Source organism: Musa acuminata, chromosome BXJ2-5 (genome assembly GCF_036884655.1).
Source record: "Musa acuminata AAA Group cultivar baxijiao chromosome BXJ2-5, Cavendish_Baxijiao_AAA, whole genome shotgun sequence".
Taxonomy (NCBI): domain Eukaryota; kingdom Viridiplantae; phylum Streptophyta; class Magnoliopsida; order Zingiberales; family Musaceae; genus Musa; species Musa acuminata.
In genome coordinates this window covers 43,824,778-43,847,304 of record NC_088342.1, presented here as the reverse complement: position 1 = coordinate 43,847,304, position 22,527 = coordinate 43,824,778, and the positions used below count along the sequence as shown (strand labels likewise).

At 42.3% G+C, this 22,527-nt stretch overlaps 2 protein-coding genes and 1 pseudogene across 2 annotated transcripts; 2 read left to right on the top strand and 1 right to left on the bottom strand.

Annotated features, from left to right (window-relative positions):
* Positions 1-887: 887 nt before the first annotated feature.
* Positions 888-3,137, top strand: LOC135611599 (SNW/SKI-interacting protein A-like; annotated as a pseudogene).
* A 642-nt stretch (positions 3,138-3,779) lies between these two features.
* LOC103985888 (E3 ubiquitin-protein ligase ATL6-like) lies at positions 3,780-5,009 on the bottom strand. The gene has a single exon (XM_009403745.2). The coding sequence runs from the start codon at positions 5,007-5,009 to the stop codon at positions 3,780-3,782; it is 1,230 nt and encodes a 409-aa protein (XP_009402020.2).
* Positions 5,010-11,140: 6,131 nt separating this feature from the next.
* LOC103985468 (DIS3-like exonuclease 2) lies at positions 11,141-21,927 on the top strand. The gene is made up of 7 exons (XM_009403169.3): positions 11,141-11,564; positions 11,679-12,004; positions 12,094-12,147; positions 12,236-12,304; positions 17,944-20,208; positions 20,866-20,937; positions 21,016-21,927. Exons 1-7 carry the CDS (start codon positions 11,447-11,449, stop codon positions 21,406-21,408), a joined length of 3,297 nt encoding a protein of 1,098 aa, XP_009401444.2. The 5' UTR covers positions 11,141-11,446; the 3' UTR covers positions 21,409-21,927.
* Positions 21,928-22,527: the final 600 nt, after the last annotated feature.

The following is a 22,527-nucleotide window of genomic DNA, read 5'->3' as shown; positions in this document are numbered from 1 at the left end:
TTCAAAGTCGCATCTTTATGGGTTTAATCACATTGGTATCTAGAATCACCTTTTCAGGAGTTCTGTCATATTAGTATAGGGAAAATACCTCTTTGGGAGTTCATCCATATTAGCATCAAAAATCATCTTTTTGGATAGCTTGGTTGTGCTAGTATAGAAATGTCTATTTGGGGGTTTTGCCATATTGGTATTGGGAAATACCTCTTTAAGGGGCTTAGTCATATTGGTGTCGAGAATTATCTCTTTGGGGAGTTTGGTTATATTGGTGTTGAGAATTATCTCTTTAGAGAGTTACGACTATGTTTGTGTCATAAACCACCTCTTCGAAGATTTTATCATGTTGGTGTCGAAAAATACCTCTTTGGGGTTTCAACCATATTAGTATTGGGAACCATCTCTTTAAGGATTCGACCATTAGAGCCCTTCATGTTGTTGCTCAACCACATATTTTTTTATTAGGTCCACCTCCTGGTATCATTGTCTTAAAATAAAATTTTGTTATCCAATATAGGAAGTAGGTTTAGTGATATAATCAAGGTTCGAGTTTGAGTGTGTTACAAATTTGATATATATGAGTGGATTCGACAAGAGATTATATAAAAAAAATTATGTCAAGATATACCTAACCAGAGCTCCGTATGATGCTTAAATTAATAAGAGATTTGAAGAATTTGATGATCAAGTATCAAATATAAAATATATAATTCACCATGAATCCCTAATGAGATATACTTGAGGGCCTTTAGATTTTTTTAATCTCTTCTCATCATTAAGTACTAAGAAATTTTTTTAAAATTTTTTATTCTTTAAACCTATCCTAAAATAATGTTTCCATAAAAAATGGCTTAATTTCTTTATGGGGCTAAACCTTAATCCATTCCGAAGAAATGTTGGCCGGCCCATTTGTAACAGAGCCAACCGGACCGGTATTTGCACTCACCAACCCACCAATCCCCAAACTCTTCTCTTGGCGCCTTCTTCTCCCCCGTCTTCTTGCGTGATTTGTCGCTCAAATTAGAACTGATCTCGAGTTCTTTGAGCATATCAGGGTTCATGTTAGATTGTTCGTGAAAGTGAGGAGGAGAAAGATATCGAGGAGTGCACGCGGAGGATGAAGGAAGCCTTGGAGAAGATTGTTCATGTTAGGTCGAGTGTAGCCCAGCCGAAGAATGTCCCTGTGCAATCCACAGAGTCGAAGTTCATCAAGTACAAGCCACCGCAGCAGTCTACAGCATTCAATTCTGGTGCAAAAAGAGGATTATGCGGATGGTGGAGATGCCTGTAGATCCACTCGAGCCCCAAAGTTCAAGCACAGGAGAGTTCCAAAGGCGTCAGACTCACCACCTCTGCCTGTGATGCACTCCCCACCACGCCCTGTCTCAGTGAAGAGACCAACAGGACTGGAAGATCCCTCCTTGCATCTCCAATTGGATGAATCTAAAAGGTTACACAAATTCCTTTAGATGAGCGTCTGGCTGAAGATGGCACGGTTCTTCAAGATGTGCAAATAAATGACAACTATGCTAAGTTTGCTGAGGCTACGAGTGTGGCTGGACAAAAGGCAACAGATGCTGTTGAGATGAGAGCAAAGGTGCTGAAGGAGCTAATGAAAAAAGAGAAGGAAAGAAAGGAGCAGGAACTACGTGCATTGGCTCGAAAGGCACGTTCTCAGAGAACCGGCACTGCGCCGGCCCCTGCTTCGCCTCCTCCTTCTGACAAGAGCATGATTGATGATGCTGAAATAGGAGAACCACAGGAACAGCGGAAGGAAACAAGGGAAGAACGACAAGAGCGGCTGCAGCGTGATAAGATTCGTGAAGAGCGGAGACGTGAGAGGGAGAGGGAGAGAAGGATGGAAAACAGGGATGCTGCAATGGGGAAGAAGAGTAAGACCACTAGGCATAGGTACCGAGATATGAGTCAGAAGGTTGCCCTTGGCATGGCTAACATTTGGAACTTGATTTATCCAATAGTTTGTGAAGTCTCGCTTTCCAACTCGCATAACATGACAGTTTCCGCATCCAGATTCAATATCTATGCTTCCGTTGATGAGATCGAGGAATAAATTAGTATGAAACCATAGAAAAGAACCCAAGGTTGTGAATAGGAAGAGATAGCGATCGATGTCCACGAGAAGAACAAGGCCGGCGTTCTGAGGTATCGATGCTTACAGCTTTTGGTGATTGTAGATTACGAGAACGACTACTACGTGTATAAATCTGGTCTCGGGTTGGGACGGTGTAGTTGCCACGCACTTGCAATGGTGGAGGTCAACAGCGACGGCACGCAATCGGACACCTCCCCGGCTGTTACTATTCCGCCGGTCATCGGTCGTGACCTGGTGCCTTCCTCTACGCCGGGGTCTTATGCACCTGACGAACCTCCGAGCCAGGAAGAGCAAAAACTCATTGGCAGGCCGTGGACGACGGCACTCTTCGACTGTGGAGACAACCAAACCAATGGTTTTCTTCTCTTCTTCTCTCGTGGCTCCCCTGTCGTCTCTTCACATGTTTTCATGCGTTGGATATCATTTCGTGGTTGTTGACAGATTTCTCTCTTCTCGATTGCAGCTGTGTTGACTGCCTTCTGCCCATGTGTAACTTTTGGACAAATTGCAGAGATCTTGGATGAAGGCCAAACCAGTAAGGAATTACTTACTCCTCTCTCTCTCTCTCTCTCTCTCTCTCTCTCTCTCTCTCTGCATATCGTGAGTTTTGTTGTATGAGATAGACGTAATGTGATGCTGATGATGTGAATGATTGTTGAGGCTGCACCCTGGGGAGCTTCATGTACATCCTGCTGGTTCCTGCTCTCTGCACCTGTTGGATTCTCGGTGCCTACTACCGGCAACAGCTGAGGAAGAAGTACAACTTGATCTCTTCCCCAGCTCATGATCGCACTCTCCATCTCTTCTGCCCTTGCTGCTCTCTGTGCCAGGAGTTCAGAGAGCTCCACAACAGAGGACTTGACCCTTCTCAGGGTACCTTCCCCCCCCCACCCCCCCTCTCTTTCTCTCTCTCTCTCTCTCTCTCTCATGCTTGCTTCTGTTCTGTTTGTCTGCAGGATGGCTGGGTTACCTTGCTAAACAGCAGGAAACAAGGACTCTTCCTCCAGATGGGCAATCCATGGACAAGTAAGCAAGTTCTTCCATGGGAGGGAGTGTGCTGGTTATATATCTTTCATTTTTTGTTTGGAAATGGGAAGCTTGTTTAGAATAAAATTTGTTGCACCTAATAACACATTTAGCATGTTATAGGCAATGAACATGAAGATGTGTGGATCTTGAGATAAATCTATCCAAAGTGGAGTTTCTGTTATGGACTAATTGAATATAGTCATGATTTCATTCACCAAATTCGACATATATATATATATATATATATATATATATATATATATATATATATATAAATATATATAATTGACCATCTTCCTTGTAAGCCACAAACAGGATAGCATCTCTTCGAGCATTCATCGTTGCCTCGTTCATCTCCAAATCAAATATTGTGATCAATCACACAAAAAAAATTGACCCATTTACCTACATACAACAATACAGTGTAAGCACACTCGCATTAATGATCCTAGACTAAGTCGATAACACATTATGACATGAGCAGCATATTTTACGTACGTCTACGCGCCATTTTCCACCGTGGATTATCCCAAATCCAACGGCCTTTGAATGGACACGTCATCATGATTATTATTTTGGGGGAATCGAGTAAGGCAGCGTACCGAGTTTACGTCGACTCGGTCAACTCGTCCGCCCCGCCGGGTCACCGCGGTAGCCCGCGCTCCTGCCCGGCGGCGTTTACCCTTGCGCCGGTGCCGACGAGCCAGTCGAAGGGCGACCACACGGACGCAAACCTCCCCCCCGACGATCCCTCCGTGTCCACCTTCTTCGTGGAACCCTCGTTGCTGTCCCCTCTCTTCCGCGATGGGACCGTCGACGAGACCGTCCGGATGAAGAAGGAAGGCCAACGGTCGGAGATCGCCTGCCGCACGCTCCAACCCCCGCGGCTGAACCCTCCTTCTGCGCTGCCGCGGTGGCCATGATGGGAGCTCCCCTCGCTGGCGGTGATCGGGAACGCGGCACAGCTCGCTGACCGGTGGAACCTCAGCGCCGCGAAGATCTCCCGCCGTACGTGCTTCGGCAGCCGCAGCGTGTAGCGGTCGACGTCCTCCAGCGAACCGAGCTGCCCCAGCGAGTGCCCGGTCGAGTTCCAGCGGGGCAGCTTCGACGTCGGCGGACACCGTCCCGCTCTGGCCCGCGCCTCCCGCTGCTCGCTCCCTATCCGCTCCAGTTCGATCGCCTCCTCCTCCGTCGGGGTCCTGTCCACATCGACCACGTGGTCCGGGGGCGAGTCGCAGGTCCCCGGCTCTACGGCCTCGGCAGCGGAGTCGGGCGGTGTGTCAAAATCCTCGCCGTCGCCATCAGCTTCAGCGGCTGCGACTGCGGCGGCTATGTCGGTGCGGCAGACGGGGCAGGTGATGTGGGAGGCGAGCCAGGCGTCGATGCAGTCGGGGTGGAAGACGTGGCAACAGCCGGGCAGAAGACGGAGGGCCTCGTCGTCCGCGAACTCGCTGATGCACACCGCGCACTCCAGCGTCCCCCGCCCCACCATCAGCGCCTTCGCCTCCGCGTACGCCATGGTCGGGAACGTCTCGAGAATCTCCGGGCTCAACCCCACCGGCGCCCGCCGCCGGAACGACATGGAGCCCTCCCCGGTGCCCGGCCCCTCCATGGGAATTGGGAGGCCGACGCAGTGACGGATGTAGACCGTGAAGAACGCAAGGAGGAAGAAGGAGGTGACCATGACGATGATGAGGACAATCGACGAGAGGCCGAAGCTGCTGTTGTTGACCTGGGCGTACTGGGGGTTCGGGAACGGGGGTTCGGCGCACCGAGTGATGTCGGGCAGCAACGCGAGCAGGAAGAGGACAGCCCCAATGCTTCCTCCGTCGCCGAGTCGGGCAACCGAACGGTGACGGCTCGTCGTCGCCATCGACGCAGGTGGGGTGGAAGGAAAGTTGGGTTCCGAGGAAGTCGAGCCGGCAGCTATAAATGCAACGGATGACGATAACATGATGCCATTTCCTTAAACACCGAAGCTTCAAACTGTACAAGGCATGGAATAGCATAAGTACCGGTCTTCCATGGTGGTTATTCTAAGGTAAGGGAGGTAATAAGGACATCTTGTTCTTTCAAGAGCTCTTTGTTGCTTGAGCACTAAAGTTAGGGTTTGGTGGTTTGTAGAGCAGTTGGAGAAGAAACAAATGCACACATCAAATATGTCATGCATACACATACACTGGACCAACTTGTAATCAAACAAACGTATATATGGTGGTCTCCAACCTGACGACCATATGCATACAATTCCAGTTTTGCCCCTCCAGACTGCGAGGAGCGGCTGCGAGGCTAACATGGGTACGAATGGAACTGTGAGGCATAATAATACGACATATGCAATGGCGTCCATACAACACAATAGGCAGAGAGAGATACATGGACGTGGGATCGACAGGCGGCGGCGGCGGCGATGATGGCAGAGGGCTTATCCCTTAAAATGTTAAATCATATTAAAAAATACTGTAACTCAATCTATATTTTTTTCGAAATTATCCCTTAAAATGTTCGATCATTTTAATTTTAACTTATTATTTATTATGGTCAATGCATGGCCACAACTTCGCACGCATAATCCTCTCCTTAAGACCACTTCAACACCTTCCCAATTAACCCACCTTAAAATGCTGCCCGAATCTGCCGCTTCTCTCGACACCGACTGGTTCGCACAACGCAGGCATCCTCACAAACCCACGTATAAAGCCCCACCAGGCTCTATCGTCCTCCTCCCATCTTACGTACGCCTGCGTTCTTCGTTCATCGACCACGAACTACGAGGAAGTTGAGGAAGAGTCAGACATGGCTTTCGGCAAGGCAGCAATGGTGGCACTGTTGACCGTGGCGCTGGTGGCGGCGGCCTCGGCGGACCAGGTCGCGACCAGCTATGACGACCCTGCCTCGTGCTACTGCCCCTGCATGAAGGATCAGTGCATGCGCATCGACAAAGCCACGAAGGAGGAGTGCGCCAGCGCCTGCGACAAGGGCTGCCGCGAGGCCGGCGCCGGCGGCCAGCCCAACCCTCTCGAGTTCTGCGGCTTCTGATCGCCATGAAACCCCTTCCTGCATGCGTTCGCTCAGGACTCCAAGCATCACCTCTCTCTCTCTCTCTCTCTCTCTCTCTCTCTCTCTCTCTCTCTCTCTCTCTCTTTGTGCTTCAGTCCTGTGGGATTATGCATAGTGACATGCCCTTGGCGCAAAGAATATACGTAGAGAGATTGAGAGATATATATGTTAATGGATTGTGATAACAAATAGATATATGGTTGTCAAGCTATTTTTTTGGGCACGATAGCTCATCCTGTCATAGAATTGAAATATGTCATCCTGTATTTTAGGATCGATGGGCTCAATTTTGTCCAAAATATTATCAGAATTATAATTATTCGGCTGTTGATTAAGAAACTGTCTTCCATTTTTTATTTCTGTGTATTAACAGTGAAGGAGTAAGTGCGTTAAACATTGTTTCTTCCGGTTATAGAAAAGCTACAAATTTGTCATGGAGTTCTTCGAATGAAATCGAACTCTTCCTTACATATAAACTGGCTGTGGACAGATCTCGAGGCCATTTAGTACTCATTATTATCACCTATTCCTGTGGTCTGCTTCAAGTGTTGCCAAGTCATGTAACATGTGTTGTGGTTGCAGCTGTGGGCTATAATTCCTATCCTTTCATCTCGCAAGGTGGTTTGCTGATATCAATGGACACCAGGAGACAGCTTCAAGAATTCCTGATACCAAAAGAGAAGCTACCTGAAGCGTAGACATATATAATCTTATAATCCACACAGTTCTCCATCTGATGTCATGGGGGAAGAGAGAGAGAGAGAGAGAGAGAGAGAGAGAGAGAGAGAGAGAGAGACACTTGTGGAAGCAGTCTTCTTCAAGCTGCTTGGCCCTTAAGTTAATGGAAATGATGAAGTTGATTGAAATCTCACTGGATTTTTGAGGTCATGTAGGGTCAATCAACCTTAGAATATTAATTCAGCACAGAAGAATATGCTGATTAATCCCTTCCGTTGTTTGTTTCGACAAAGAAATTGGTATATTTGCTTAGAGAATTATGTTCTTATTAATATATATATGGTTCAAAGGTATGGCGTATGTTCTTATTAATATATATATATATATTGATTGGATTACGAAGTATGCTTTTGGATCAGATAATTTTTTTTTAAATAGCATCAAAAGGTATACAATTCTGATCTTATTCTATTGTTATTTAATTTCAATTTATGGTGTCAAAGTTTTTTACGTAATAATAACATAATTATAATTTGTATACTTATAATTTATATCAAAGTGTAGTGTTTTGAAATCAAATATCTTAGATCATAAAAGTATATCCTGCATTTAGACTCATGCATGCATTGGTGATAGCCATGCATGTGGGAATGGAAAGTCGATGAAGGATCGACTGTGAATGACGGTCGACGGGCAATAGTTATGTTGCATTGTCGAACAACATTGGCCGTTGATGAAAGATCGATTGATGAAAAGGGCTTAGGGTTTTTTCACCTTTTAAAAAGGTTATTTTTTCCTTTTAAATTCTTTTAATTTCAATTGCTATCCACTTGATAGATCTACCCATCAAAAAATAGATATTTTAAATATATATATCTGATAAAATTATAGTTTTACCCTTCAAAAAATCAAGTATTTACAACTTATGTCCTCAGCTATAGAATTGACTAATTTGACCTACCTTAATCAAATTTTGATCAAAGCTCAATTTTAACCCATTTTTTATTAATCTATTTTTAAATAATATTTTTTTATTAAACCTATTTTTGATTGGTTTAATTGGGTTAACTGTTGGGTCTAATATGGATAACCTAATTTGGGTTCGATTTTGGGATGTCTAATTAAATAAGATTGATTAGCCCATTTAAGTCATTTACATTATTAAAAATATATAAATTATGATTTATTTTATAGTTTTCTCATTTGACATATTGATAAATTTTTTGTTTATAATATTTAAATTTTTATTATTAATCTTGGATATTTATGTATTTATTCATATGCATATGTTTTAAATTATGAAATAATATTAATTTTTGTATAAAAGCATAATCTATATTTTATTATGATTATAGTTATTATATGAGGTTTCTTTATATTGATTAATATTCAATAATTACTATAATTATTATTTTATTATTATTAAATTATTTATGTATAAATTAGATTAATAAATATTTGGTTAATATTATTTATAACTTATATCCCTAAGTTTTATCTGACTAGTAGCTACTAAGGTTGTTTATGATTATAGACTTATGAGATATAAATTATAATAAATATTTTATCATTTATAAGATATTTTAAACTATATTTTATATTATTGTATTATTTTTATAGTGGCTTAGATCAATAACTTATAAATTTTTTAAATAATTAGTCCTAAATAATATTAAAAAAATAATATTTATAATGATATACATAATTATGAGATTCAAATAATTTTAAAGAAGAATCTATTTTGAATAATTATGTGATAGGATAGGATGATATATCCTTGCTATTTATGATTATAATTTTAAATATAATAATACTATTCCATAAAGATGACATTAGTTATCCGTAAATAATTTTGAGTGAACAATGAATATGTTAATATTTCGCCCAAAGGTGAAGTATGAATGATATATAGTCTATAAACTCAAAGTATTAGTGTTGTTTTCTATTTTAGAATAATACTTCTTTCCATATATTCTCATGCATATGTTTCTCTATACTCTTTGAATCAAATTATTCAGAATAGTTAAAGCATGTATAGTTCACACAGTGTATATTAGATCTTGACCTAGCATTACTTATTGAAAGACATGTAGACTTGATTTATAAAAGTATCATAAAATAAATTAATAAAATAAATACTTGAAAAAGATTTAATAGGCTTAGTCTAATGTTTATAAAAATGATAATTATAAATAACATAAATAATTATAAATAACATAAAGACTTCATTATTGTTTGTGACATACTTTAAAACTCCAAATTAAACTTTATGGTTACGAAATTTCATATCAGGACTTCATGTGATTGACTTAATTACCAAGCTACTAAAGATATTTATGGTAACACCGTAATATTTTTCATCTTTAAGAATTTCAAGTACTCTAATGTTCTAAGCATATCGAGATAAAATATTAGTGGTTAAAGAAAAAGTTCATAAACAATAAATGTTAATTCAGAACCTGAGCATTACTTTGATAAAGAAAAAGTGGTTAAAGAAAAAGTCCATTTACTAAATATTTATCACCTAAAATATTTAAATAATATAATCTTAGAATGAGACTTTTAAGTAATTCATAAAGTATATGGTGTTGTATATTTAAATGGATATTGTTATTAACATTTTTTCCTTTACTTACTTAATTAAAATTATTTTTTCTACTATTATTTTTATATTTATGTATATACATATTATAGCTTAACATGATAACAAGATTATTTTGACAAGACAAATTATAAGAAGTCATTATGAACTATATTAGGAAAAACTAATAGTGTTGTAGTACATAGAAGGAAGTATGATATTAATGACATCCAACTACTATGACGTACATTGATAGTTGGACTTAATATAATATTTATTATATTTATTAAACTTATTAATTTATTTTATAAAATTCTTGGTCACATGTAAAATATTTTTTTAAATTTTTAGAATTTAATGAAGTACAATTATTTTTAAATAAATATTTTATTTTACTTATTTTAATTTTGAATTCTTTTTATATCCTACCAATTAATGGATTAAGTGGGAGAATATTAGATTTTCTAATCTCTGAGTATGATATATTATATATATGATTGAATTATAAGTATGGTTATAACAAGTCTACTTATAATAAAATTTCATAGGATATTATCTTAATGAAAGAGACTTCTCTAAATATATATATTCTAGACTCTATTTTTGCTTATATAAAAAAAAAACTATATACAGATTATATACAATATAAGATTTATTTTTAAAATCTCTCTTCTATTGTTGGCTTTGTGAAAGATAGGAAGAGAGTGTAGATCTGTACTGTTGTTGATTACTGATTGAATTACAAAGTGTGCTTTTGAAACAAGTAAATATTTTTTGAATGACATTAAAAGGTATACGGTTTTATTATTATGTTATCATATTCTTGATATATTATTACTTAATTTTAATTATTGACATCAAAATTTTATTATATAATAATAATATAATTATAACTTTTATGTTTACACGGGATGATTTGATTATCGTCGGAACACCTTACCTCGATCCTCAGCTCGTTGTTGATGATAATGTTGTGTGTTGAAGGGGTTTTGATGCTTGTTCTTGTATTGTATTGTCTGGACAAGCGCACGCACGTGTATATAGTTTTGCATGTTTTCAGAATCTATAAATCAGAGAGAAAATGGTAACTTAATTGAATCTTTAATCCAAATCCATCCAATAAAGCTAAATAGATACCGATAAGCATCCAATAAGACAAGAATTAGCCGCGTTCGGTGACGTGGTTGGATACACGATTTCAGGAGGACGTGTCGACCATTGTAAAGTACGCGCGTTCCAAGTGACAAGTTGTATTACGCACATTTAACCCTCTGTGGCGTAGAAGCATGTTGCACGTGCGAGCCACGTTCCCAATCGAGACCCGACCGTAACCTGTTCGAGGAATTGCCAGTACAATTACCTAATCCGATCGAGAGCGAGCGAGCGACAGTCCTATCATGTACAAATCGGCCTTCTCCGCAACAGTATACGCCAGTACACCGAGAGGCCGGATCAGCCGCCTGTCTCGCTCGATCCATCGAACACGGCGCTCGACATACATTGACGTCGGGTGGCGTGGGACCCTCACGATTTCTCCCGTGACACGGGGCCGTCTTCCCCTGTCTCCTGGGCAGCGTTGGGCACCAATTGCCTGACTCGCGGAGAGAGGAAAAGAGGAGGCGAAAAAGACACGGAAAGTAAAAGAAAAAGGGCAAAACAAAGGAGAGGTCGGCGCGATTGTCCTTGCCGACCAATCATGTCGTCTTCTCCTCCACCACTTCCTCCTTACCCCCGCAATTGACCCTCGCCCTCGAAGAATAAAGCCCAAGGCTTTGGTCTAGTTTCTTCTTTCCTTTCCTTCTCCTCCTCCTCCTCCCGATCCCTTCCCCTTCCGATGCTTCTTATTTTTTCCCCCGTTATCGGAAAGAGGAGGCGATCCATCCATCTCCAGATCTAGGGTTCCTTCTTGTCCTCTCTCGTCCTTTCTTCTGCTACCCTTTTATTCTCTTTCTTTGTTCTCCGGTTCTGTTGGTGGGTATCCGATTCCAGCCATGGGAGACGTAGGTGAACAGGTGGCGGCAGCGGTAGCTGCGAAGGAGGCCGATAAGGAGAAGAAGCGGCGGCGGCGACAGAGCCGCCGCCAAAAGCAGAATCTGGTTGTTCTACCAGGTTGCCTTTTGTTCTCTAGGGTTTTAAATTGATCTGATTCGTTCAAGATTTGGCCTAAAAGTAAGGTTTTTTTTTTCTTCGTTTCGTTGATGTTCTGCGGGGAATTTTGGACAGGTGGAGGTTGCAGCTCGGTGGACACATCGTGCGGGCGGCCGGGGAATTGGACTGGCATCATGGGCGCTGGTCCGATCAGCGCATCCGATATCGCCTTCAATTCCCTTCCCCCGATGCACTTCAACGGTGACGGGAATTTTGGAGGGTCGAACTCCACATTCCCGCCTGCAGGAGTGATCGGCGAGGAGATCTCGAAGTCCTGCCCTTTGCCGGCTTCCTCAGTTCCTGCGAAGGAGGTTCCTGCTGCTATGGCAGCTCCTCTACGCAACTCGAAGAAGTATTTTGCTCCTCATTGGTCGGAGCAGGCTGTTGAAGAGGCGATCGAGGTAATCCTTTTGTTTAGTATAATAGGAGAGAAACTTTAGAGAGAGGAACCATACTGATTGACCTTTTTTTTGTGTCTTTAATTTTGTAGAAAGGTCGTGCCTTTAAAGCAACATTTCGTGTGAATGCACATAACCGCCTCGAGGCAAGGAACAAAGCTTGTTTTTGAAATTTTGGTTTGTAAAACATATTCTTGTTGAATTCTTATTGGGTGTGTTTCTTTGCTGCTGCAGGCCTACTGTACCATAGATGGTCTCCTGGTGGATGTTCTTATTAATGGAGTTGCTGCTCAAAATAGAGCGGTATGTTCATTTAGTGTGATAACAGAGCTTTATGTAATCCTACATGCACTGTCTGTTGTATGCTTCTTTCTGCTGAGTGTTGATGATCCTACAGTGCAGTTGAAAAATTACTAAATTTAACAATGAATACATGTTTGGTGACTGATCATTGGTTCATATTTTTGGAAGATTCACAGTATCTTCTTCTTTTCTAAATTGTTCTAATTTTTGTTGGTGATACATGTTTAGTATAGGATATGTGGTAAGCTGTTCTGTTGTTGTTGGTGACACATATATTTTCTATAGAATAGGTGGTTTTGTTTGTCTTGTTAAGAGTTATCTGAGAAACACTTAGTTAAAAGGCACTTGCAGGTCCAATGATGTTTACCTTATTTGGACAATTGAAACTACCTTAAAACTTGCTCTGCGGTGTGTGCTTGTTTATTGATCATCTGAATCATACTCAATTTACATAGTCTCTTACTATGTCTTTTTGCATTACATTTGCATAGTTTCCATTAAACTGATCCTGCACGTAGTGTCACGACCTTAGCTGGATTTGCCTAAGTCGTGCGGTACCCTTGCGTGTCCGTCCGCAAAGGTCAGCCTCCCCGAAGCCTCCCATTGTCCCTTAGGACCAACAAAAGAGAGAACGGGTTAGAGAGAACACCTCAATCGGGATCCACAAGCAGACATCTCCGAAAAACACTTCATAGACAATGCAAATTACAAACATACTTTACAAGCTCTGAACAGTGACACAACAAAGGGTAAAAATGGTCCATTATAGACCGAAAATCTCTCGCACGTGTCCACATGACACAACCTTTATTTACAAGCCTAAAGAGGCCAACAACCCAACTAAAATGAGACTATTAAGCCTTTGGCCGCCCCTCTACATGCTGTACAGGGCATGAACATGCCGAAAGACACGGACATTCATATGCATTACACCAAACATCCTGTTTCGAAGTTTGTCCGTGACATTCTCCCCCACTTATTCCTTCGACGTCCTCGTCGAAGCCTTTGCCGACACTGCAACTCCTTACCTTTGTTGAGTCTTCAATCTTCTGCTCCAGCTGCAATGCACCTCCTGGTTCCCAACTGCTCTCCGCTGCTGTTTTTGAGTAGTCGAACCTTTGATCCGCCATGCTGCTTCAACTCGCCAATGACTCTGACTCTGGTGTGGGGTTGGCTGAGTTGTGTTGATCCTTGTTGATTCCTGCGGATCTCCTAGATGAAGGAAAAGACCATCCTTCCTGCGCCAGTCTCTCAAAATTCCACATGCTGCTTGAACTGGGTGGATGCTTGTTGGAGCTTTAACGAGCATCGTCTCGCAAGCTTATGAAGTTTTGGGTCCTTCCTCCACAAAATCTGCTCATTGACTCTCCTTTCGGTTAGTTGTCACATCCAAGTAGGTTCGCATCACTTCCGCTTTCGATTGGCATTTCGTTGGGAAATGAAGCGGACAATCTACTCTCAGTAGCACTGATCACCGTTGGTGAGGATTTGACAACTATTGTCTTCCATTATCTTCGAAGGGTCTTTGAACTTGTGCAGAGCTCCTCTGCTGGATAGATAAGAGAACTGGGGTACTCGGTTTCGCCCATTCTCTTGAGAGTTGAGAAGGCAAAGGTTACTTGACTTCGCCCGCCTCCTCGAGGTTGTACTTCATGCATCGAGCTGGTTACTAGCCTTCGCCTGCTCTTTGCTCACACTTCTGAAGCACTTGAAGTGTTTGCACTCCTTGCGTTGAGTTAGCTACTGTGATTCACCTTCTCAATGCCATCGAACTTCTGGAATGCGGGAAGTTTTCACCCCAACTTAGAGTAATTCTCAGATAGATGAGGTCGCCTCTGGGATTGTACCGTCTTCTCCATCAACCCTGCCGCCTACTCCGCTGAGTAGCAAAGGTACAGCACCGCGTACTGCCTGCTTCGTTCCTTGGTCGTGCACTCTTGCATGACCCGAAGTCCTTCACTTACGGCTATCTTGATGAGAAACTTGTTGACACCGGTCTTACGAAGTTTCTTGGCCTCTGCCCTTCAGCCTTGTCTCGGTACTTGGAGTCTGCCTCTGCATGCTCCACCTCCTCGGCCCCTTTTACGACCAAGCGCTCTCCCTCCATGAGAGCAAGGGATCAATGACTTTCACGGAAGTCCCGCCTCTGCGGTACCATGGCGCTGCCATGCCCATAGCCCTACTATCCGTCGCCTCGCATCTGTATCCCTTTTCTTCATAATCAGTAGATATGTCTCCGTGGCGCTCCTCTGAGTCCACCTCCATTCTAACTGATGCTTGATTTTGGGTAGCTAAGTCCCTCTGGACTCGTCGTCGTTTCCTCGCCCCTTTCGACCCCCTGCTTCAACACCTCTGTGTTCTCCAAGCAGACTGTTTGGTCGATGGAAAGACAGACTGCAACTCCCATGCATGGCCTCTGCCATCACGTTGTAGGGTTTGCACCGATTCTGTTCTCCTTAGCTTCCTTGGTAGCAACGTTTGCTTACTCGACCTTGTCCTCTGACTTGTCGGGCTCCCTTAAGCGAATATGAGCTCTGGAGCAGTCCAACTCTCCAGCTGCTTCGATCATACCTCTGCATGATCAAGTCCCTCCCATGGAACTCACTGGTACTTGCATTCGAACTTTTCCCTTGGTGGAACACAGCCCCCATATGCTGATGACCAAGGTTTTCATCCGATGCAAAATTCGATGCACGCACGGAAGACCCGCCTCTGCGGTACCATGGCCTTCACTCCTTGAATCCATAGCCCTTCCTGCCGTCGTGTTGTTCACCGAAGTGGAGCTTCCAGTAGCTCCCGATCATACCTCCATATGATCTAATCCCTCACGGGTCTCAGTCGTGTGTATCGCATTGCCACGAACTGTTCCACCACGATCCGCTGCACCATGTCGCCTCCTGGTGACATCTCCATTGCATTCTGATCCTTGTGGAATAAACTCGAATTGTGAACCCTCCATGTGTGGCCTCTACCAATACATCGCAGGGTCTCCTCCACCTTCGATTTTGTTCGCTCCTTTGGCAATCGACCTTCATCCACCCACTCTTGGGTCACACCTAGATGAAGCACCGCTCTAGGACAGTCCGTCGCATAGTAGCTTCCGAAGTCCACCGACTTCACTGTAATTTGTGCACCATTGTCTGGATCCTAGGCCTCTGCCCCTACCAGTACAATCTCCGCTGCGCACTGCTTCCTTCATGGCAACTTGAATGGCAACACTGTGGCATATTCTTCAAGAGTACCCGCCTTTGCATCCTCTTGCCCCGTGCTAAGGCCTTCTGAACCCAACTTCGCCTCCGCAAATTGAGTCGCCTTAGTTCCTCCATCAAATGCTTCTCCGAGATAAAGGGCATGTGCCCCGAAGCTCCCTTCGTCTTTGGCACCATGCAAGATGAGTCCGCTCCGTTAGAATGAAGGACCCATGGAACAACATGATCCTACTCTTGCCTCTGCAAGAGTTCATGTCCTTGACCTCTGTCTAAGGAAAGCACTATGCCTCTACTCCATGTTCCAACTTCTAAGCTGGCTCCCTTCATGCGGCTTGTGTACTTCGCCAAGTTACACTCAAGTTGCTCCGCTCCTCGTTTTTGCATTGAGTCGATGGTGGTCCTCGCGCCCACCATTCCACGGGTCAGCCCTCCCTTGAGTCTGATCTCCACATCGACTCCAAGTGTGCCTTCATTTAAGTTGCTTTGGGTCGCTCCCCCACTTGATCTCGCAATGCATCCACTAATGCATTCTCTCAAGCGAGATCATGCGACGACTCCTCGCCGCTTGCTCAGTCCATCGAGCTTCGTGGAGTTTTTGTTTGTTGAGGTACTCCTCCTCAACATGTGAGGTCCGTCTCACCTGATTCTCCCTCTGGAGAGCCGGGACTTATCCCTCTTGGATAACTATCCCGTTGGAGCAACATCTCTCTTCGTTTGGGAGACCACCATCCCCTTGGACTACTCCGATCTGCTGAACAAACTGTGCATTGTTCTGCCTTCTGCAAACACACTTGCTAGATTGCGACTCCCCGTCAATACAGCCCCCGCTACACCCCTCAAGGCCTAGTAACATGCTGAACTCGTTGCACACTTCAGCCTCCTACGGACGTATCCTTTACATGCCGAAGAGAAAGTTTCAATGTTCCATGGCACCGAATTTCGGTCGCCTTGGGATGGCCACGAACATTCCATCATCCGCATACAAGCCCATGTATGAGTACCGAATTCTTCGAGTTAGCAATTCCCCTCACCTCTGTGAGCTTTGCAGAACTCTTTTGGTCATTGAGCAACTCATTCCACCTTGGATGGTCTCATCCTTTTCCAAGCGCCTCGCTTGTCTTGAGCACCATCAAGTATAGTTGTCAACGTTGAGCCGTAGCTCAAACTCAGCGATCCCAACCTTTGTGCGCTCCACATTCTTCCAAGCTTGCCTGTTCTCGTGGTGCCTCTTGCGCGAAGGGTTGGCCATTCCTCTGAATGCCAATGTCAGATGCCCGCTCCTCTGAGCGACTCTTTTCCCTACATCTCTATGCCCGTTTTCCCTCAAACGGTCGCGCGTGTGCTGACTGCCCTCGACGCAGCCCCGCTAGGTCCCCCACGTTTGCATGCTAAGTGTTTCTATGAGTGCTTGTCCCACTCTGATACCATAATGTCACGACCTTAGCTGGATTTGCCTAAGTCGTGCGGCACCCTTGCGTGTCCGTCCGCAAAGGTCAGCCTCCCCGAAGCCTCCCATTGTCCCTTAGGACCAACAAAAGAGAGAACGGGTTAGAGAGAACGCCTCAATCGGGATCCACAAGCAAACATCTCCGAAAAACACTTCATAGACAATGCAAATTACAAACATACTTTACAAGCTCTGAACAGTGGCACAACAAAGGATAAAAATGGTCCATTACAGATCGAAAATCTCTCGCACGTGTCCACATGACACAACCTTTATTTACAAGCCTAAAGAGGCCACCAACCCAACTAAAATGGGACTATTAAGCCTTTGGCCGCCCCTCTACATGCTGTACAGGGCATGAACATGCCGAAAGACACGGACATTCATATGCATTACACCAAACATCCTGTTTCGAAGTTTGTCCGTGACAGTAGGTCACCTTTTTTGCATTATGCTGCAAATTCACGATAATGGAGGAGGTTGACTGCCACATAAGCTTTATTTTTGTTGGATGAATATTTTTTGTTGTAGCTGCATATGAAATTTTGCTTTTATCACAACAAATTATTATTAAAATACACTTTTAATTGCTACAAAAGGTTCATGCATTACTTTTTGACTTCATTCTTCTCAAGTCCTGCAACCTGTTCAGAAAACTGTTAGATGGACGGATCCTTTTGATGTGTTTCTCCATGCATAACTTTATGTGTTTCTCTTCAAAGCAGAGAGAGAAACAAGTAGTGTATTTATTGCTAAGATGTATCCTGGAAGACCTTTTTGCAGATATTACCGTGTATGATATTTTTGTGGTATTGTTGTGTTCATATGCATTCTTCAAATGCTACTTTATTTTTGGATGGAAGGTGTACTATATTCTAATAATACACATAACTACTTGTTTAGAGTAAACTGATCCTGCATGGAAATCACCTTGAAGATTCCTTGACATACTTCTGTTTGGTGATTTTAACAACTTTTTGTAGGTAGAAGGTGATATTGTTGCTGTAATGTTGGACCCTATTGCATACTGGACCAAGTTGAAAGGATTAAATGTCCGCAGCAGTCCTGGTGCATCGTGTGGTTCAGATACGCTGACCGAGGTCAGTGGAGTGATTGACAATATTGATGCCAAGAATGAACAAGTTGATGCCCACTGCAATTCCAGTAATAATATGCTCCCAGTTGACAACGGAGATCAAAATCATGAAAACAGTGGTTTTAGTGAATCTGTTAGTAGTGATCTTGGAAATAGATATATGACCTCTGATAGCAGGTACAATCGATGCAACCACTCCAGGGCTTCAACAAATTCAACCAAGAATGGTGACTGTCAGCAGGGAGAAGCTGCAAGAGCTTTAGAGAGAATATGTGCTATGATAAGTTCTAATCAATCAAAACGTCCTACTGGAAGAGTCTTGTCTATCATCAGAAACTCTCCTCGTCGTGAAGCAGTAATTGGTTTCCTTGCTTTGAAGCTATGGATTCCTGAAGGGGAAGAAAATGGAAGACAAAGTAATGGACAGTTGTCTAAGAAAAACAAGGAGCCTGTATTTTCCGCTGGCTTGGATTACATACAGCTGATACCTACAGATTCCAAATTTCCAAAGATGGTAGTTACTGTGAGAAACCTTCCAGGTTGTGCAAAGGAAAGACTTATGAATGGTGATGTATCAATTGAAAGGGAATTGGTAGCTGCACGAATAGATGAGTGGAATGAAGAAAGCCTTTGCCCCAAAGTCAAGGTTATCCATATTTTGGGGCGAGGTGGGGAAATTGAACCACAAATAAGTTCTATATTGTTTGAAAATGCAATTAGAGCTGCTGACTTTTCTCCCGAGTCTTTGGCTTGTCTTCCAAATGTACCATGGACGATCCCTATGGAGGAGCATAAATCCAGAAAGGATCTTAGAAATACTTGCACATTTACAATCGATCCTTCTTCTGCTATCGACCTGGACGATGCATTATCTATTGAAAAAGTGTCTGATAAAATATATCGAATTGGTGTTCACATTGCTGATGTCTCATGCTTTGTTCTCCCAGACACAGCATCAGATACGGAAGCCCAAGTTCGATCTACCAGCGTGTACATTTTACAACATAAATTGCCAATGTTGCCTCCAAAACTTTCTGAAGAAGTGTGCTCACTTTTACCAGGTCAGGATAGGCTTGCCTTCTCGATTATTTGGGACATTGATGATTCTGGAAATATCATGAGCCGCTGGATTGGTCGATCTGTGATTCGTTCATGCTGCAAGCTATCATATGATATCGTACAGGATATTATAGATGTAGGATTTGAGATTGATGGACTTGGTCTTTCTGGAAAATCAGTTCCTGAATTGCATGGGCAGTTTGAACTAAAGGATGTTGTCAATTCTCTTAGAAGCCTTCATGAGATTATTAATAAGCTGAGGGAGATTAGATTCAAAGATGGAGCTCTTGGGCTTGAGAATCCTAAGCTTGTCATCTTGTTTGATGAGAATGGGACTCCATATGATAGCTTTCTTAAGGAGAGGAAGGAATCCTGTTCTCTTGTTGAGGAGTTGATGCTATTGGCAAATAAATCAGTTGCAGAGGTTATATCCAGGGCTTTTCCGGATTGTGCTCTACTTCGTAGGCATCCTGAACCTAATTTGAGGAAGCTTAAAGAGTTTGAAGCATTTTGTAGCAAACATGGTTTTGAGTTAGATGCTTCGTCATCTGGCAAGCTTCACCTCTCACTGTCTAATATAAGAAAGAAATTAAAGAATGATCCTGTGTTGTTTGACATTCTAATCTCATATGCTTCAAAGCCCATGCAGCCGGCAACCTATTTTTGCTCAGGAGATTTAAGAGGCAGAGAAAATGATTGGGCTCATTATGGACTGTCAATTCCACTCTACACACATTTCAGTTCTCCATTGCGAAGATATCCTGATATTCTTGTGCATCGAACATTATCTGCAGTAGTTGAAGCTGAAGAGGTTTATTCGAAGCAAAGGGAGAGTTCCGTTACAGCTAATGATCAGATATATGGTGATGAAATTGTCAATAAATGTTTTACTGGTCTTTATTTTGATAAGGATGCTGCAGAATCTGAGCTAGGTAGAGAAGCATTATTATCTGCTGCTATGAAATATAAAGTTCCTGGATCTGAAGTGGTTTCTGAAGTTGCTGCATATTGCAATGAACGAAAAAGAGCTAGCAAGTATGCCGAGGAATCTGGTGAAAAGCTTTATCTTTGGACTTTGTTGAAGAACAGGGAGGTAATTTTAATTTTTCAATTAAATACAATGTATGTTGGTGCTTTATGAGCTCAAGAAGTTAAACTACCAGTAAACTATCATATAAGGCGTGCTTCAACTAAGCAATATGAGGATGTTCTGAAACAATTCACTTTTAAAATGCTTGATATTAAGATTTTACTTAAGAAACTATCAAGCAGGCTTTTTCAGTTTCCTCCAATTGCAGTCTGCATGCTAACAAATTGAGTCGCTTTGTTTTGCCCTTCATGCTTAATAGCTCTTTACTTCCTAAGATATGGTTCCATCATTAGGGGTCAGAGTTGAGATTTCTGGAGAAGTCCCAGAAGAACCACTATCAAGTTTTTGGAAGTCGTTGTATATTGTTGTGTGGTTTTTTTTTTGTCATTTCATATCAGAAAGTAGAAGTATGATGGGTATTTGGAATCCTAGTGTCCAGAAAGCCCAAAAGTTGGAGATGAGATGACCTTTGCCTGCACTCCCATATCCTTTTTACCAAAATTGTTGTTACTTCATTTGTGGTTAATTTATTGTTTTGTTTATGGTGAACTTTGATTATATCATGTTATATTTACTCTTATGTGCTAATCGACAATTCTTTTTTTGTGACATTTTGGTTTGAACCTAATATATTGATCTTTATCTTGTCATCACTTGCAGGTGCTACTTTCCGGTGCCAGGGTACTGGGACTAGGACCGAGATTCATGACAGTTTACATAAACAATTTTGCTGTAAGATCCTAACCTCATCTTGATATAAATTTATACTTCCGACTATCTCAATCTCATGGCTTTTCCCTTTTCTCATAGCTTGAGAGGCGGATATATTATGATGAAGTTGAAGGCTTGACTGTTGAATGGTTGGAGACTACTGGTACATTAATTCTAGATATACCGAAGATTAAACCCTTTCAGAGAAGGGGTTTCCCTGGGAAGTTCCGTGTAATTGAAGATGTAGCATTGTTGCTTAGCACATCTCAATTAGTCTTACCTGAAGAAGACAATGAATACACCACTGTGCCTAGTACTTCCAATCTATTCTCCACTGTCACTGCAGCACAAAACAATGGCACTGCTCCCTGTTCCTTTCCTTTGGTGATCCGACATTTATCCACCATACCTGTGGCTCTCCATGCAGTTGGCGGGCATGATGGTCCAGTAGATATTATGGCAAGACTGTATGTGTGCTCATATTTTAAATGAGGTCAAGAGATGTTCAGAAGCACGAGAAATAAGTACAAACAAGTGGTGTGTTTTTGTTAAACTTTTGACAGAAACCAACAATATGGAGGGAGGATTCAACATCTCAAATGGGCTTATTCTGTGTAGATATAACATCCATGTGTGGGTGTAGTGTAGCGATGAAGCATCGAAGTAGGTGGATGTTTGTTAATAATTTACGTTGGAAGTTCTCTCTTGGAGGGATTAAGGTAGGCATTGGTTTTGGAGTCGCAAGTGGCTTGACTGTTTTATTTTCTTTATCAGCGAGCTGCTTGCTGGAAGTGAGATTTGCCTGCGCTATTTTTTTCAAAACAGGCAAATTCCAACGGGGATGCTCCTGGCACCTGCTATGTAATATGAACTGAGGCTCATCTGTGTTTTTTGTTGGTGGGCTCTGTTGTATTTCTCACGTTTCATAGTTTGGATATTTGCAAACAATTTCGCAATTTGTTGGTGGGCTCTGTTGTTAGGATTTATAAAATTATAACACATTCGTCTCAATTTCGCAAACAATTTTGGTTCTTAGTGATGCTGGATATTCATCAGAAAGTTTGTGTGGTTGTGGATTGGATTCTGGGAACCGAGGAGGTTTCTCTTGTTGTGTTCTTATGTTGGCTTTCTATACATTGCTTTGGCACCGGAAAATATAATCAGATGTTGCCATATTGTATAATCACCTTGATGTTTTCTTGGTCCTTTTCTTCATGTTACTCTGATCCAGTGGGGTTTTCTGTGGATTGCTAATATATGGTGCTAAAAAACTACAAGCAAATCCTGTCTAATTACTGAACAAAAATTTACAGATCAATTCCTTAGATAGTAGGATGTGGATTTGAGTTGGGACTCTTTTATGGAGGATGATCTTGTTAAGAGCTCAAGAAAGCTTATTAGCCTCCTATCCAGGACAGTCCAAACTATGCATTAGAAAGGTTCATTCAGATCAAGAATAAAGAACTTGTGTGTTTGTTCTTTTGCTAAATAAAAGGACTTGAGCTATATGAGGACCATATACTATGCATACATAGTAATGCTTTCTCTCCCTTGTTTCCTGAAAACCATTCAAAACCTTTTTACTCTCACAGTTCCATTTTGAGGATCTTT